Below are 15,964 nucleotides of genomic sequence, written 5' to 3'. Positions count from 1 at the left end.
TTATTTTCTTGTAGAAAATCAAGACCTAAAAGACCATCTTCTTGAATTGGCGCAATAAACACATTGAACATATCAAAATAGGAATTAGCTTACAATGTAATTCAATTTTGTTAAGTTATGCCCCATTCATGACTTTTACGAGTTACTTGTTGAAACCATTTCGTAAGTGTATCAATAGATATTATATAGATAATCTTTATTTTTATTAAGAATACTTGTCATTTCTGCTACATCAACTCCTTCGTTTGACATAACATATTTTCCTAACTTTTTCAAAAACAATCACAGATATTTACTTCATGCTTGAAATACTTGTCTACAATCAAGGGCAGGTAATTATTAAAAGCAAGAATGATGCGCCTATGAGTCATATGAAAAGTTAAAATGACTAAATGACACAATTAATAGAGCGGGATTTTCTTTATTTCATAATTCATACATGTATAGAAGTCATGGTTGGCAAGTTCATTTTGTCAATGTAATTGATACTGTTGTCAAATAGAAAAGTATATTGCTAACTTTTTTTGGATCATTATATAACTGTATATCATATTAAATATTCGCTTTTGACTTCAGATTTGTAAATTGGATAATAATAATAATAAAAATAATACAATGTAATGATAATAATGGTACATATTTGTACATAATGTTTTTATTGATAAGTCTTTAATAATAAATAATAATAATAAATAATTACCACATTTCTATAGCGCCCTTCTCAAAAAATAAAATGTTCAAAGGCGCTTTACAATGGAATTATATACATTTACAATGACTTTAAAACAAAAAAAGTAATAAAAATAATAACACACATTTATGTATACATTTACAAAATATAAAATATACCATGATTAATCTAAAAGTCTAAAACTCAGTCGATCAAATAAAAAAAATGTACATGAAGAAAAATCTAAGACTTGAAAATAAAATAAAGAGTAACGTTAAAACTATTAAAATTAAAAAAAAATACAAATCAAATAAGACAACTGAAATCTAAATCCAATTTGATAAAAAAACAGTAAGCCTTTTCACAACATACATATGGCATTATTGCATAGACAGTAATTTTCTGGGATATATAGGAAGTGTATATCGTAATATAAATTACATTTTTTAAACAATATTCATTTTCTTTTGAAGTATAAACATAAGGACATATACGTTATGTATGTGTATCTGAAGAAAAGTCTAGCAGGCAAACACAGAAAAGTATCACTTTGCATTTGCGTAGGCTATGAGAAAACATATTAAAATTATAGTTAGCACAATATCACTTGTTACTGCAAAGACGGCAAACATCAGAAAACTTGCATCGCAGTTTTGATCATGTCCTTCGACAATTACTGGTTTAACGTATGGGTAGATCCAGGCGCCACCTGAAAAGGTTATACAAGTACACACGCACATTTTAATAATAAAAATGTTATCACTTTATTGCAATTCAACAAACGGCATGTCATTTTGGCTATCGAAACTGGGAGGTATATGATAGAGTAGATAGAATTTGTCGATATTGCAATTGTAATGTACTTGAGACAGAGTACCACTTTTTAATGAACTGTCAAAAATATTCAAATACTCGTTCCAAATACATGCCACATATTTCATGGCCAAATCTTAATTCATTCAACCGTGTGATGGGTTCAAACAAAAAGAAAACTATATTGAAATAATGTAAAGAAGCATATACTGTTAGAAATGATGTCTTATAAATGTACACTTTTTCTGATCACTATGAATATATATGTATATTTGTTGATAAATATAGTTTCATGTAAAATTAATTTATATTTTGGTATATTTGATCAATATATGATCAATATATGAAGTATTTTTCTGTTCATTGGCCAAAGGCAAGCTTATGTCGATATTTGCTAATAAAAGTTGTTGTTGTTGTTGGTGGTGGTGGTGAATGCGTCAGACTGGTTTCTAACTCCGTCAGGGATCCACATGTGTTTACTTTAGCCTCACACTTTACACTCATGGCTTAGTGCTAGTTGCCATCAGCCTTTAGCTTCTTTCTTATTGTACTTTATTTTTCAGTCATCGTATACAAACATAGAAACCATAGTAACTTAATTCATAAAAGGATAATTTCAGATCAATGTAAAAATTATGACAAGCACATTTGTATCTTAAGATCTTAAGAAGAAAATGAGTGCTAAGATGTGCTAATAGTACAATAAAGTGCATAATTAGTATGAAAGAGGGAGAAAATAGTGTATGAGAAAAGAAAAGATAAATGAGGAATGAGAGAAGAATGAAAATGCAAAAGGATAGAAAAGATTAAGGTCAGTTATGTCTATATTAAACAATAGTAGAAACGATTACATTTATAGTGACATTTACTTAGTAAAAAATATTTTTAAAAATAATAGAAATAGAAAGAATGGATAAGAGGGAATAAGAATTGAAGATCGTTTCCTTTTGTGTGTGTATATGCATATTTATAAGTCTAAATTGTATGGTTTTTGGGGTCTGTAAAAAGTTTCATTGAATTTTGAATTTTTTCTTCAAAAATTGGTAGATTGTCTTGTAAAAACGATATTTCTTTTTCTCAATTCTAATCATTTAAGAGATAAATGGCATAAATATTTCAAAAGTTGGTATATTTATGCTATATTTCATTTTAAATATCTGTTTTCTTGTCATTAAAACGTACTCCAATTTGATGGATGCAGTTGGTTTTTCAACAGTTTTTGCATTCATTTAAAGTTTATACAACAACTGATTTGGTGACTTTGTTTTCTTTTTCAGTTTTTCTATTAGAACATCACCTTTGTTCCCATAGAGAAAATGCATTGAAGTGTTTTCTTTAAGGCTTTTTGGGATAGCTGAGTTTAATTGATGATATTCTAAATAATCCTGTGCATCAAGCTTGCGGTTTCAAATTTATACAAGAATTTGTAACAAGAGTTACCAACGTTCCCCGCCTAAGGAAAGTTTTACATGAAGCACAACATTGTGCTATTTCAGAAGATTGAGGTATGTATCTGGACTTTCAGTGCAAAATTTTGATCAATGCTAGATCTGCAATTGCAAGTAACAATAAATTCATTAAAGAAATATAATGAAATAACTCCTGTGTATGTGTCAACAGAAATACATTTCTATACTTGTTATCACTATTTCAAAGCAACAAAATGTGACAAATACAAAATCAATACAGGATATGGTCTGTCACAGGGTATATTTCGTGTCCAGTCATCAATCATCAACCAATGCCATTCTCATACCCTGTAACAGACTATTCTAGGCTTTGACCTCCAAGTGTGAATTTGACATTTGAGGTAGGGTATAAGGTGATGCGCATGTCAAAATATTTTAAAGTTTGAGTGAAATGCGCAAATCAGTATGGTTTGTTTATAATGAATACACGTTTGTTTTAAGCTGGTTTGGTTGTATGATTTTCGTGAAAAATGTTTGTGTAACACAAGTTTACTTGATTATTATACAGTGATTTAGAACGTTTGTTGGCAATTAATTACAATCATCACAATAAATTTTTACATTCTCATTTTTCGCTGAAATTTCTATTCCCCAATTTTTAAGACTGTCTCCTTACATGAGCAAATCAACGGCAATGAAATCTATTTGTGCCTGTATTGAGATACAATAACTGGTATATTTACCGAGAATGAGCCAAATAAAGTAAAAGAAGACGTATGCAGAGGCACAGCACACAAACACCACTTGCCCATTGCCTTCGCAATAATCATTCAATTTTTTCAACGCCCATGGAAGTTTGGAGCTCACAAAAAGGTAAGTTGGGATATTAGTAGAATCTCTGCATATAGTTTCAGCATTATCATCATGAATATATGGACCAGCTGTGAAAAAGAAAAAAATGTGTTGTAATTATTGAAAAAAGAAGATTTAAATGCCAAGCACATAATTATATTTGTATATATAAAATAAAAATATGAATATACACAAACGCCTTATCAAATAGTTTTTCTACATTACTATGAAATCATACGTACTTAACTTGTTTTTTTTTGTGCAATATTTTAAAGTGAAAAGTAAAAAAGTATGGTAAAAATCGTCTCATAAATAACACTTTGGTATACATTTGTTAGAAAATATGCTGTCAAATATGTTGTTAGATTGTTATAAAAAAAGAAATATTCAACAATAACGATTACAATCTATTGGAAACTTTCTTTGCAGAAAAAATAAAAGGGATATATAGCTTACATTTAGATAACCAACATGAAGAAAGTAAAGTCCTGACGGATGCTACTCCCACTGCACATGTACAGTTTTGGATTTTATAAGAAAATATTTCTGCTTTTTGCATTTTTTTTTCTTTTTGGTATTGTTTGCAAACACACGCATTCTATGTCACCATGTTTTGAATACCTTTGATTACTGTTGCAGCTTTTTTTCTTTTCTTTTTAAAAAAAAAGAGAATCAATCATTTTTAACATGTACGAACTCTTGTGTTTGAATAATATTTGAAAACCATACTTACCGACAAAAAACTTAGCTATATCAAGAATTATAGCCCATGCAAAGCAAATAAAACACGCAACAAATGAACCTAGAAAAAAAAACAATCTGATCAGCTCCTAATTAAGCTATTAACAATACCTACCCACAGGCAGTCGGTGCGTGGCTTGGATACTATACATGTACATGACCACTCCCATTTTTTAAATAAAATTAAATATTTTTTATTCAAAATTTATTTAAAGATATACTATGCTCATCTTTGGGTACTTTCTTAGAAATGTATTGAAGTCCATGAAATCCTTACTGAATATGTTTAATTTGAATAAAATAATGAATAGACTATGTATGGAAAGCTGCATTCCCTATTATGGGTCAAGTAAAGTTGGCTTTTTCTTAAAAAAAAACTGCCAGTTTTTTTAATGACACTATTTATTCGTATCGTGACCACCTATACTGTGTAGAGTTCAAAACATAACATATCTACTTTGAATGAAGTCAAAACATGTTAATTTTATGCACTCAAAGAGACTGTATAGCAATTATTAATATTTATAAAAATCAAATTTGAGCATAGTATATCTTTAAGAGAGAACACCCCTAATGGACACTATAGGGAAATGTAAAATTGACACCATAGGACAGTTATATGCCTTAAAAGACGCTTGTATACACAATTTAAACAAAATTTACCGTATGGTTTATGAGTTATCGGCATTTTTCTGAATTAAAACTTTGCTGTTAGAAAGGTTCTTTTTGAGAACTAAGGAAACTGTAAACAATCTATCATTATGAAACATTTTTTACTATTAATCATTGTTAAGAAATATAAAATAACATTCACATAACTAGTCACACGAGCAAAATTATTGTTTTATTGGCCACGACATAGTATCTCGTTCCCACGACGTAAATATCTCGTGGCCAAGACTTAGTTACGCATGGTCACGACATTGTATCTCGTGTCCACGACTTAATTATCTCGTGGCCACGACATAGTATCTCGTGCCCATGACTTAGTAACTCGTGGCCAAAACGTAGTAACTCGTGGCCACGACATAGTATTTCATCATCATCATCTCAAGTAATTGCATCACTCCGAAAGGTGTATACTCGCAATCGGATAAAAACTGTATATACATACGCAGCAGGTTTCCAAAATAAAAATAAAACGTTCCCCTATTTACAGTTCTATTAAAAGAGTAAAAACTCCATGTCTAGTATTTTATATGTTGGCTGGCCAGAGCTGATTGGAAAGCATCCAGGCTGGTCTGGTCAACAACGTCTTGCGGCAGCTTGTTCCAAAGCACGATGGTTGCGGGAAAGAAACTATTTTGGAAGATGGAGGTGCGTGCTCTGATTTGGCGGAAGCTTTGGTTGTGCCCTCTGACAGTCTTAGCATTGATAAGTGGAGGATCTGGTATAATATCCACAAGGTTGTTCATTATCTTGAAAAAGATGATTGTTCTGGTGTTGTTGCGCCGGTGTTGGAGGGTATCCCATATGTGGTCGGTAAGCATGTCGGTGACGCTGCTTGTTCGCGTGAAGTCTTGTTTCACGAATTTTACAGCGCGACGTTGGACCATTTCTAGTTGGTTGATGAGAGCCTCAGAGTGAGGGGACCAGACAGATGAGGCGAATTCAACAGTAGGTCTGATATATGTCTTGAAGGCATTAGACTTGGCGCTTGGAGGGCTAGATCGTATGTTTTGCCTGATGAATGACATGGTGGAGTTAGCCTTTTTGGTGATGTTATCGATATGTTTTTTCCAAGAGAGGTCTGAAGAGATGGTGACTCCAAGATATTTGGCATGTTCTGCAGTTTTGAGTTCTTTTCCGTGGATGCTAGGTGTTGGTAATAGGTTTTCTTTTTGTGGAGATGTGGATGACTTCACATTTGTCGTGATTAAAAGCCATCTGCCAATCATACTCCCAGGATTTGAGACTGTCAAGGTCATGTTGAAGTTGGCCTGAGTCCTCAGGGCTACGGATGATTCTATACAGGAGGCAATCATCGGCGAAGAGTCGAGCCGTGGATTGGACTTTAGATGGTAAATCATTGATGTAGGCCAAGAAAAGTAGAGGGCCAAGGACGATGCCCTGAGGGACACCAGAGGTGACAGGTGAGGTAGCTGAAAAGGAGCCCTCAAGGACAATCTGTTGTGTGCGCGACGAGAGAAAGTTTTAAATCCAGGGGTGGGTTGTGCCTCTTATTCCATAATGGTCCAGGAGACGTGAGTGTGGAACTTTATCAAATGCTTTTGAGAAGTCAAGCAGAACAGCGTCAATTTGATGGTTGTTATCTATTCCTTTGGCTAAGTCATTGATGGTCATTAGTAGTTGAGTGTCGCAGGAGCGTTTTTTTTCTGAACCGATGTTGGTAGTCAGAGAGGATGTTGTGTGAGTCAAGGTGAGACATGATGTTGCTAAAGATGATGTGTTCCAGTATTTTGCAGGAGACTGATGTTAGAGGGATGGGTCTGTAGTTGGATGGTGAGGAACGATTTCCCTTTTTAAAGACAGGTGAGACAGTTTTCCAGTCAAGTGGGATCTGACCTTGATCCAGAGACAGTTGGAATAGCTTTGCTAGGCCTGGAGGCAACTCTTCTGATGCAAGTTTGAGGAGCCTAGTGGGTATCTTGTCTGGGTCTAAAGCCTGTGTGGCTTAAGATTCGACAGAAGCTTCTGGGCGCCCTAAATCGTGACATGTATAGAGTTTAGAGTTGGTAAGCAACTTGGAGGAGGAGTAGGGCGTTGAGCCATGTCCTCTTTGGTGAAGACAGAGGTGAACTGGTCGTTTAGAAGTTCAGCTTTCTGTTTATCATCGCTGCATGCCAACCCGTCCTTCTTGTGTGGAGACACACAAAAGTTGTCTTTCTTCTTGGATTTGATGTAGTACCAGAAGAATTTTGGGTTTTGATGGTCTGGCTGGAGCATGTCTGATATGTCGGCATCAAGGACAGATCTGCATAGGCGCTGGGCTTTCCTTTTAATATCTACTAGTATATATTTTGACCAGTCAGAAGTGGAGTTTGAGTTCTTGGCACGCCGGAACCACCTTCGTTTCAGTCTGGTAATTCGCCTTATATCCTGGTTGATTCATGGCTGATTAAATCTTTAAGCACTTTTGCGATGTTGGACTTCATCTTCAATGATCTTTTGGCAGCCATTTTTGAAAATAGTCCAGATGTAGTTAATGTCTGAAGAGGGGTTGATTTTCCCTAGTAAGGTATCTGATAAGGCTTTGCTTTTTTCTTTAATAGTTTTGATGTTGGCCTCCTCCCACATGTACAGGGTACGCTTTGTCGGTTTAAGACGTGTGGCACACATGTTGGTGTCAACAAATATGGCGTGGTGGTCGCTTATTCCTGGAGTTGCTGTACAGCGGTTGACAAGTTGTGGTCGATTGGTGAGGAAAACGTCAAGTATATTGTCGCTTCTGTAGGGAAGTCAACAATTTGTGTGAGGCCTAGTTCAGGTTCTAGGAGAAGAAATTGTTCATTTATTGCTTTTGTGTATTGGTGTCCATTGATTGAGTTGTTTGACCAATTAATATCTGGTAGATTGAAGTCACCCGCAATCCAAATAGTAGCATTTTTAAATTTATTGCAGATGTGTGAGATGGCTTGGAATAGATGTTTTGAATATTTCGTGCGCAAATTAAACACACACATGTCACCTTTGTACCACCGTAGATATGAAAGAAACATGAATAATAATAAAAAAAGGTATAAAAAAACCTTCTGGGGTTTGATCCCACGCCCCTCGGTTTCAATGCAGCTTTGTCGTGTATAAATAGGCTCCGCTTTTAAGTTTGGGAACCAACATATAACCGGATGGCTTCGTTCATAGCCGACTGGTTCCCATCTTCAAAGCGCAGCGCATTTTGCACACGGCAAAGCTGGGGCCACGTTTGAATTTATCGAACAATTTTGTTAATGGAGTAAAACGGCGATAATCTTGATGTTTATTTCGGCTGTTGCGTTGTTTATATTACCGTTGTTGTTTAAAATTGACCATTATCGTGAAGAATTATATCTTCTGTGTCGATTGACCAAAGGATTATGTGAAAATATTGGAAATGGAATAAAATACATGGTGATATTGACGGTAGGTGTGCGGATTTTTTGCGGCGAACTTTTTTATCTTGTGTATTATTTTAGACGTTGAAATATGAATTTTTTCAAAACGGCTTATATTAAGTTTTTTTGAAATATATGATCAGTACATGTGCTGGGATTGACAAATATATATTTTATTTGGATTTTAAAGACGTTTTAAGCTCCACACCCCAAGTGTCTGTGAAATAGACCTTCTTACTACCATCTTTATACGAAATGGACATATATTTGTGTTTATATCATCCTCAACAATTTTATATCGATAGCGACACTTAATTCAATCATAAACAAGTCTATAATCTGTGTACTTTTCTATTACATTGCAATAAATATCAACAAGAGCACCGCAAAGACTTGGCAATATACATCTGGCTGCAAATTTGTTAAATATTATAAATTATCTTTAAATGAAATAATATTAATAAATAATAGTGTATGCGTTTTTATGTGCACCATAACCATCTTATGTATGTTATCCAATCTTAATGCGGGTCCATCCGCCCATTAAGACACAAAAGTAGCTTTCACTTTCGAGTAAGAACCCCTGACATGTTACCAGTCATGACAATTAAGGTTAGATTTTAAAGATCATAGTGGTAATTATTTACTTCCGTATTATTTCCATTATAAGCCAAAAAGGTGAATTTTAAGCCGAAAAGATGGCCATTGTACAACTACCAATGAGACCTTAAGCATACAAAAACATGTGGCGATAATGGGTATTTAAGATTAAATATAAATTATAAATAAATATATTTAAAATAAATATGTTTACCCAATTATCTCTTTAACCAGTAAGTGACCCCGGGCCACACCAATATCGACCCAAGGCATGATTTATATCACATTTGTATGGGTCCACAAGGCAATGTTACATGTCAAATACCTCATAAGTTTTGAATACTGTAGCTTATAAAATAGAGAAAACCGTTATCCCTAAACAACGCACAGAACGACAAAAGTGAAAATGTTAAAGGCTCGGTTTGACCGACCCTGTTCATGGAAGGTATTGGAAAGAGCAAGTAACCGTCCACGCCCCCCCCAGCACCGGCGTCAAAGTCAAAGTAAAGACTGGCATGTGGTTTCCTATCAAAGGATATGCAAACTAAGCGAGAACCGGGACTGGCCAATTTTTCTCTACTGAAGCCGACTTCTGTGTTTTGTACATTGTCTCATTACTATAAATGTTTTACTTTCCGAAATTTTGATATTCTTACATAATGACCATGCGACCTTAAAACGAGATATACACATTAATATTTCTGACAAGTAATCAAAATTTCTTTGAGCAGGTACACAACATTTTACACCAATTTCTTAGGTTCTTCATTAGATAAAACCATGTTATGTCTTATAACAATGTAACAGAAATGAATTAGTTTTAAAATTTAAGTATGAAAGTAAGATGGTACAAACGTAAGCATAAGTTTTCTTATACTCGTGAGTATTGATTTCTACACAGGAGGGTCTTTTTTCACATTGCATTAAAACTTTCATTAATATTATTTATTTATCTGGTGGACCACGGCATAAATGGTATTAATTATGCCCTTGGGTCAATATGGCCCCGCCCGGGGGTCTTTGTTAATATAGTCTTGAATAGGCAAAGTCTTATTTAAGTCCTATTTTATGAAATTACAATCAGTTTAATTATTTGTCATGTACTATTCCCTTGTCGCCCTCTGCAAAATTGATGTCTAACAAGCCCCATATTGGCCCAACACCGGGTCACTTGTTTTATACAGACTTTTAGAGGAAAAAACATTGTGTGAAGCCAAGAGCTAAGATATTTGGCATGCATCATCAATTTGTAGTTTTCTACTAAAGTTACATTATTTATGGTCCTTCCCCACAAGTCACTTATTTATCACCTTATCTTATTGTAGATAACTACGAAGCCAAGAGCTTCTATATTTTTGACACATAGAATTGCAATGTCGACCTCAATCAAAGTTTTCTGAATCATGCACCAAGTGTAAAAATACCAACACCCTGACACCCTGGAGGCCATTAAGTAAAAAAATAATATTTAACATTTTTCAGACAAGTTTCTTGTTTGGTCTCTTCCTTAATTGACAGATTATCTTATATTTCTTAAACAAATTCACATTCGGTAGTATATTGCCAAGGTTTGCGGTGTGTTATACACGCAATGCAACAAAAACGAAGTGTTAATACTGCTTTAAATTAATCTTAGAATAGCTTCATTGGCAATAAGGATAAAAACGAAAAACAGTTGATATATATACTGAGCCAAAATGAAAACTAAACACTTGGTAATTTTAGACAAAAATTCTTAATTTGTTTTAAGGCAATGACTTAAATTTAAATGTATGCTATGAACAGAAAACCAGAACATCAGCTGGAAAAGAAACACGTAAAGACTTTTCTTAAACGATGATGTCAGACTATTCTCAAAAATTATTTCACAGAATGTAGAACAGTAGTTGTTAAGTAGCCATTGTGTCTACCTACAGCGTCTCGTACAGCCACATAACGTCTCCTCGATGGATCTCAAAACGATTTTAAACATTGCCTATGGAAGACGTAGTCATTAGTCAACAATCTTGCAACGCCTGTGGTGGATTGACTTCTTGACGAACACGTCCATCAATCTCTCGGATTGAGGTCATGGCTAAACTACAACCAGTCCTGGACGTGTACACCTGTTTTTCTCAGAAGCTTATGTGTAAGAAGTGTCATATGGGGTCTAGCATTGATGAAAAATCTGATCCCTGTACTGGAGGGCAATTAAGTTCCAGGGAACAGCAACAAGAGGAGAACATCTGTGCGCATAAATCGACCCCAAACGTGACACTTCTACCATCAAATCAGTAAACTCCATGGACAAAGCATGTTGTTAGCCTCAATTGTGGTACTCACGGACCCAGCAAATATCTGGATTTGTCACTGAAGACAATCGAAAACGGAATTTCCGCTTTTTTGATTGAATCTTAAAGACTCATTTTATCCCTGGAATGCTTTCACCTTTACTTCTCAAACATACATGTACTTTATTTTTGGCGTCCTGCTATAGTTTCCGAATAGTTTCTCATTGGCCAGTTACCTGATTCAACTTGTGCATTTGTTGACATTTTGCAGCTAGTACAATTATCGTGAATTAGTTTTTTGAAGAAATCAAAATTCTTGATTGCCTTTTCCAAAAATTAACTTTCATTTCCGAGTTATAATCTGCCTTTAATTATCTTGTGGCCTATACAAGCCATTTGCGATGATGAAAATGTGTTAAAATTAGTCCATTTCAGAGTCTCCTGCAGGGGAAGTCTAGCGGTAAGCAACCGATTTCAAGTGGTCGGCAACTGTCCCGGTTTGATATACTCGCGTCATGAGGTTGAACATTGTTTGTCGTGGACAATTAAAGGCCCTTGCAAAAGAGATTACAGATTTACCAGAATGAAGCCTTCCCATAGTTTATTGACATTCGGCATTTGATCGCACAAGATTATCAAAATGACAATTTCAATTTGTTTAATTTCACTATGCGTATTTAATTTACTTCAGACAAACATGCATCAAATGGAGCAAGCTTACACAGTCACGAAATGCACGTAACGGTACAATTTCAAGAACAAGTCAAAATGTTTTCATTTGATATAGATATACTGTTTAAATATTTTATTGAACAGTAAATGCTTTCATTTTGGCTCAGTTTATTGAAAAAGAATATTTAACAGAAATAAAATAATGGAAAAGGTGAAAACTTGACCATTTGCACATTGGAAACACTTCGTCTGGATTTTTTGCAACCAATGTCCTTATCAGGATACGTGACAATATGGCATAAGGTTGTATGCCCTGCTGGGCTCCTTGCAATTAGTCTCTTGTCTCTTTTTGTTTTAAGGTATGCAGTGCATCCTTGTTGATCTTTCTTTCCATATTTTCACCAGTTTTTTCTGGCGTTTTTAATGACTGAAACAAGTATTGAAGATATGGAAAAGAAAGCGCCGCCTTTAAACTTAAAAAATAATGATATGTTTGGACGTAAAAGGAAAAAATTCGGATTTAGGTGAAGAAATGACGTCTATGCAATATCCCAAAACACGGGCAATGGAAGCAGAACGGAAAAAAACCAAATTTCGTTGCTCCCACAAAATTTAATACATACAATTTTCCGGAATAAAGAAATAAGTTGCAGATCATTCAAGGCTGCAGTTTAACGCGACAATATCGCAAGACACTTCGCGAGTACCCTTACATTGGATTACATTGGACAGCCAGGACACTTGAAGGATGAGATTAACAAACATATGAAATTGAAAGTCGACGAAAACACGACTCTGTAAATGTTACCATGAAAGACTAACAAAACATGGATTAGGACGTGGTCACATCAGCAAGAAAACGACGTACAATTATTGTGGATATAGAAATTCTCATAAGTCAGGGAAGTGCCCAACAAGCAGTAAAAACGCACATTTTGCTCAAAGGAGAGAACTTTTATTTCAAGCAGAATGTTTCTCAAAGAAAAAGTTCAAAATCATGCAAATATTTGATAGTTTCAAATTTCAGAAAAGTCCCGGGTTGGGGAAAAACCTTCCTCGGACTCTGCAGCCCGTTTAACACTAAAAAAAGTCCCGTTAACCTTTTAAAAAAACCCTCAAATTTTAATTTAAAGGCAAAATTAAAGCAAAATTTTTATTTGGTTTTAAAGTGACCACTTTGAGCATTCTTTAAAAAAACCCATCATCATTTTTTCTTTGAAAAAGGGAAAGCACGACAAATTTCTTCATAAGGGACATCCCGGTACCCCCCTTTCCCAGTTTTTTCCCGGGTGTTAATTTTTGTTAATAAAATAAAATGTATTTCCATGCGTATTATTATTACTTTACCCTAGTAAATCACAGTATTATAAAAAGAAATACCAAACAGTACATCGGACCTCATTGCATTACGAAGAATATTTGCGGGCTGACTGATCGGTCATTATTCCCTGCGGTCTGGAGACCGCAGGTTAACTTTTGAGGCATAGAGGAGCACGTGACCTGTTTTCGGTACATGGAGGAGCATGTGATCTGTAAGCCGTACATAACTGGTTAATTGACCTTTTCGAAAACCTGGCTAAATACCGTTTGCCGGTACGTTACGGATAATCCTCTAGGGAATTAGTCAGAATTACACCTAATTAAGATCAAAAAACTATTGCGTGATATTTCTAATTTTCTATAATTATTTTACCGTTTAAGGTGGAAAAACTTTTGAATGATGTGTTTGAAAATTATCAATGTTTCTTTAATATGTATCTCAAAACTAGATTGTTTATACTGAAAATCTAAAAAATTAAAATATTCCATCAAAAATAAAAATATTTTCTGCGAAAACTTGGGGGTTTTATTTTTTTATTATTTTTTTGCTCGGAAATTTTCATAAAAGGGAACCCTATTTAACGTTTTCTTGAAAAGAAATAATTTTTTTATTTCGCTTCTCGGTATCAACGGCACCAGTTTTCCAAAAATCCCTTTTTCTAATTACTATTTTGATACAAACGTTATTTTTCCCCCCAAAAAATGTTGAAAATGTTAAATAAAAATCTTTATATCATTTAAAAAAGTTTCCCCCCAGGAAAAATTTATTGTATTTTCAATGAAAGGGACGCAATCTGCAAAACTCCTACGCCAAATGTCTCCCCTTATAGATTTGATAGTGGGGGAGTGGCAGTAGGAAGGTGCGGGGATTTTGGGAAAATTAAAAATTTTTGACGCGAGTATTGAAGAGACACATATTTTGATGGTGATATAAATGGTAGCTTCTACCTAATCTATTCCATGTATAAGCATATACAGTTTAATGTTGAAAGTAACGCAAGTCACAATTGTTATTTATTCATGTAAGAAATATCCATTCTCTCCCGAAGGAAGACTATTATTGCTGCAATTTTCAAATTGAATATTTAGATTTTTAGTATTTCCACAGATAACCATATTAGAACACATAACAATTATAAATAAGAATGCACAAAACGTATAAAAAGTTGTGCCTAAATAAGAATTTAGTGTAATACAATTCATATCCGAAAATGCACCAATATGTTGAGAATTGTTTATGTAACTTACAGGTTGAATCCATTTTTCTTTTTTGTAACAGGTGTTGCCAAAGAACTGGAAATATAAAAAGTTAATTTATATACCGGTGAGAATATAGTTTTTATTGTTATTTGTAAAAATGCAAATAGATTTCTCAAAAAAGTTATTTGTAAAAATGCAAAACGATTTCTCTAATACATGTATCTTCATCGGCTGACTATGGTGGCACAGAGGTGACATGTGTGTGTTTTTATTTATCTCTTGCGCACGAGTTACTAAGTCTTGGGCACGAGATAATTAAGTGGTGCGCACGAGATACTATGTCGTGGCCACGAGTTACTCAGTCGTGGTCACGAGATTATTAATTTGAATCGCACGAGATACTTTGTTGTGGCCACGTGTTACTTAGTCGTGGCCACGAGATAATTTAGTCGTGCACATAAGATACTATGTACGAGCTGGTATCTTGTGGCCACGACAATGTATCTCGTGTGCACAACTTCATTATCTCGTTGCCACGACTTAGTAACTACTGGCCGCGACATAGTATCTCGTGCACATCACTTAATTATCTCGTAGCCACGACTTAGTAACGTTGTTACTTTTCCAAATTTCCATTGTCCGCGGGAAACATCATCCTTTATAAGCACTATATCACTAACACTAGGACAAAAATGCGATTCAATTCGCGGTGATTTTAATTTGCTTTGCATTCTCTCGCGAAGACTTAATAGATATTCGTTGCGCCATATGTGCCAAAATGTGTCCAAGAGTTTTTGACCTTTTTTCCAAATGTTTAAAAGTTTTTCAGCATTGCTTTCATAAGGTACATAATCGGGATCATTATCATCACACTCCGTACATGGTATTCCAGTAAAAGGATTCAAGCAAATGAAATGCTTTGGAGTCAATGCAATTGAAGATTTTAAATCACTTCCAACATAAACTAAAGGTCGCGAATTCACAACAGCTTCACATTCTTTTAGTATTGTCGTCATCTGTTCTAGCGATAGCAGTTTTCTCCCAATTGTTTTTCTTAAAGCACGTTTTACAATGCCGATAAGGCGTTCATAAAATCCGCCCATCCAAGGGGCCAACTCTACGATGAATGTCCATTTGATGCCGGTATTTGATGTATAATTTTGAACGTCTTCGTCTTCCACTGCTGTTTTCCATACTTGCTTGATAATATCACTCGAAAGTTTGAATTGTTTTGCGTTATCACTTATAAGTTCCACAGGCGTTCCTCTTGTAGCTATAAATCTTTTTAAGCACATCAAAAAACTATTGCTGTCATATCTCGTACAACTTCGAGGTGTACAGCACGAGTTACAAGACATTTTAAAA

At 34.6% G+C, this 15,964-nt stretch overlaps 1 protein-coding gene across 1 annotated transcript; it reads right to left on the bottom strand.

The window, feature by feature from the left end:
• Positions 1–1,028: 1,028 nt before the first annotated feature.
• Positions 1,029–14,698, bottom strand: LOC132745897 (uncharacterized). Its single transcript, XM_060734903.1, has 4 exons — positions 14,648–14,698; positions 4,478–4,546; positions 3,636–3,833; positions 1,029–1,379 (listed from the first exon to the last, which is right to left on the bottom strand). Exons 1-4 carry the CDS (start codon positions 14,658–14,660, stop codon positions 1,216–1,218), a joined length of 444 nt encoding a protein of 147 aa, XP_060590886.1. The 5' UTR covers positions 14,661–14,698; the 3' UTR covers positions 1,029–1,215.
• Between the last annotated feature and the right edge of the window lie 1,266 nt (positions 14,699–15,964).

The sequence above is a fragment of the Ruditapes philippinarum genome, unplaced genomic scaffold (genome assembly GCF_026571515.1).
Source record: "Ruditapes philippinarum isolate M1 unplaced genomic scaffold, ASM2657151v2 ctg8260_1_1_1_1, whole genome shotgun sequence".
Taxonomy (NCBI): domain Eukaryota; kingdom Metazoa; phylum Mollusca; class Bivalvia; order Venerida; family Veneridae; genus Ruditapes; species Ruditapes philippinarum.
This window is presented reverse-complemented; position numbering and strand designations above follow the sequence as displayed.

Bases quoted from the DNA above. Each gene is read 5' to 3' on its own strand.
- LOC132745897 (XM_060734903.1), bottom strand. The intron at 3,834-4,477 runs GTAAGTATGGTT...TCTTTTTCACAG, and splicing joins TATAGCTAAGTTTTTTGTCG to CTGGTCCATATATTCATGAT. The intron at 1,380-3,635 runs GTAAATATACCA...TAACCTTTTCAG, and splicing joins CTTTATTTGGCTCATTCTCG to GTGGCGCCTGGATCTACCCA.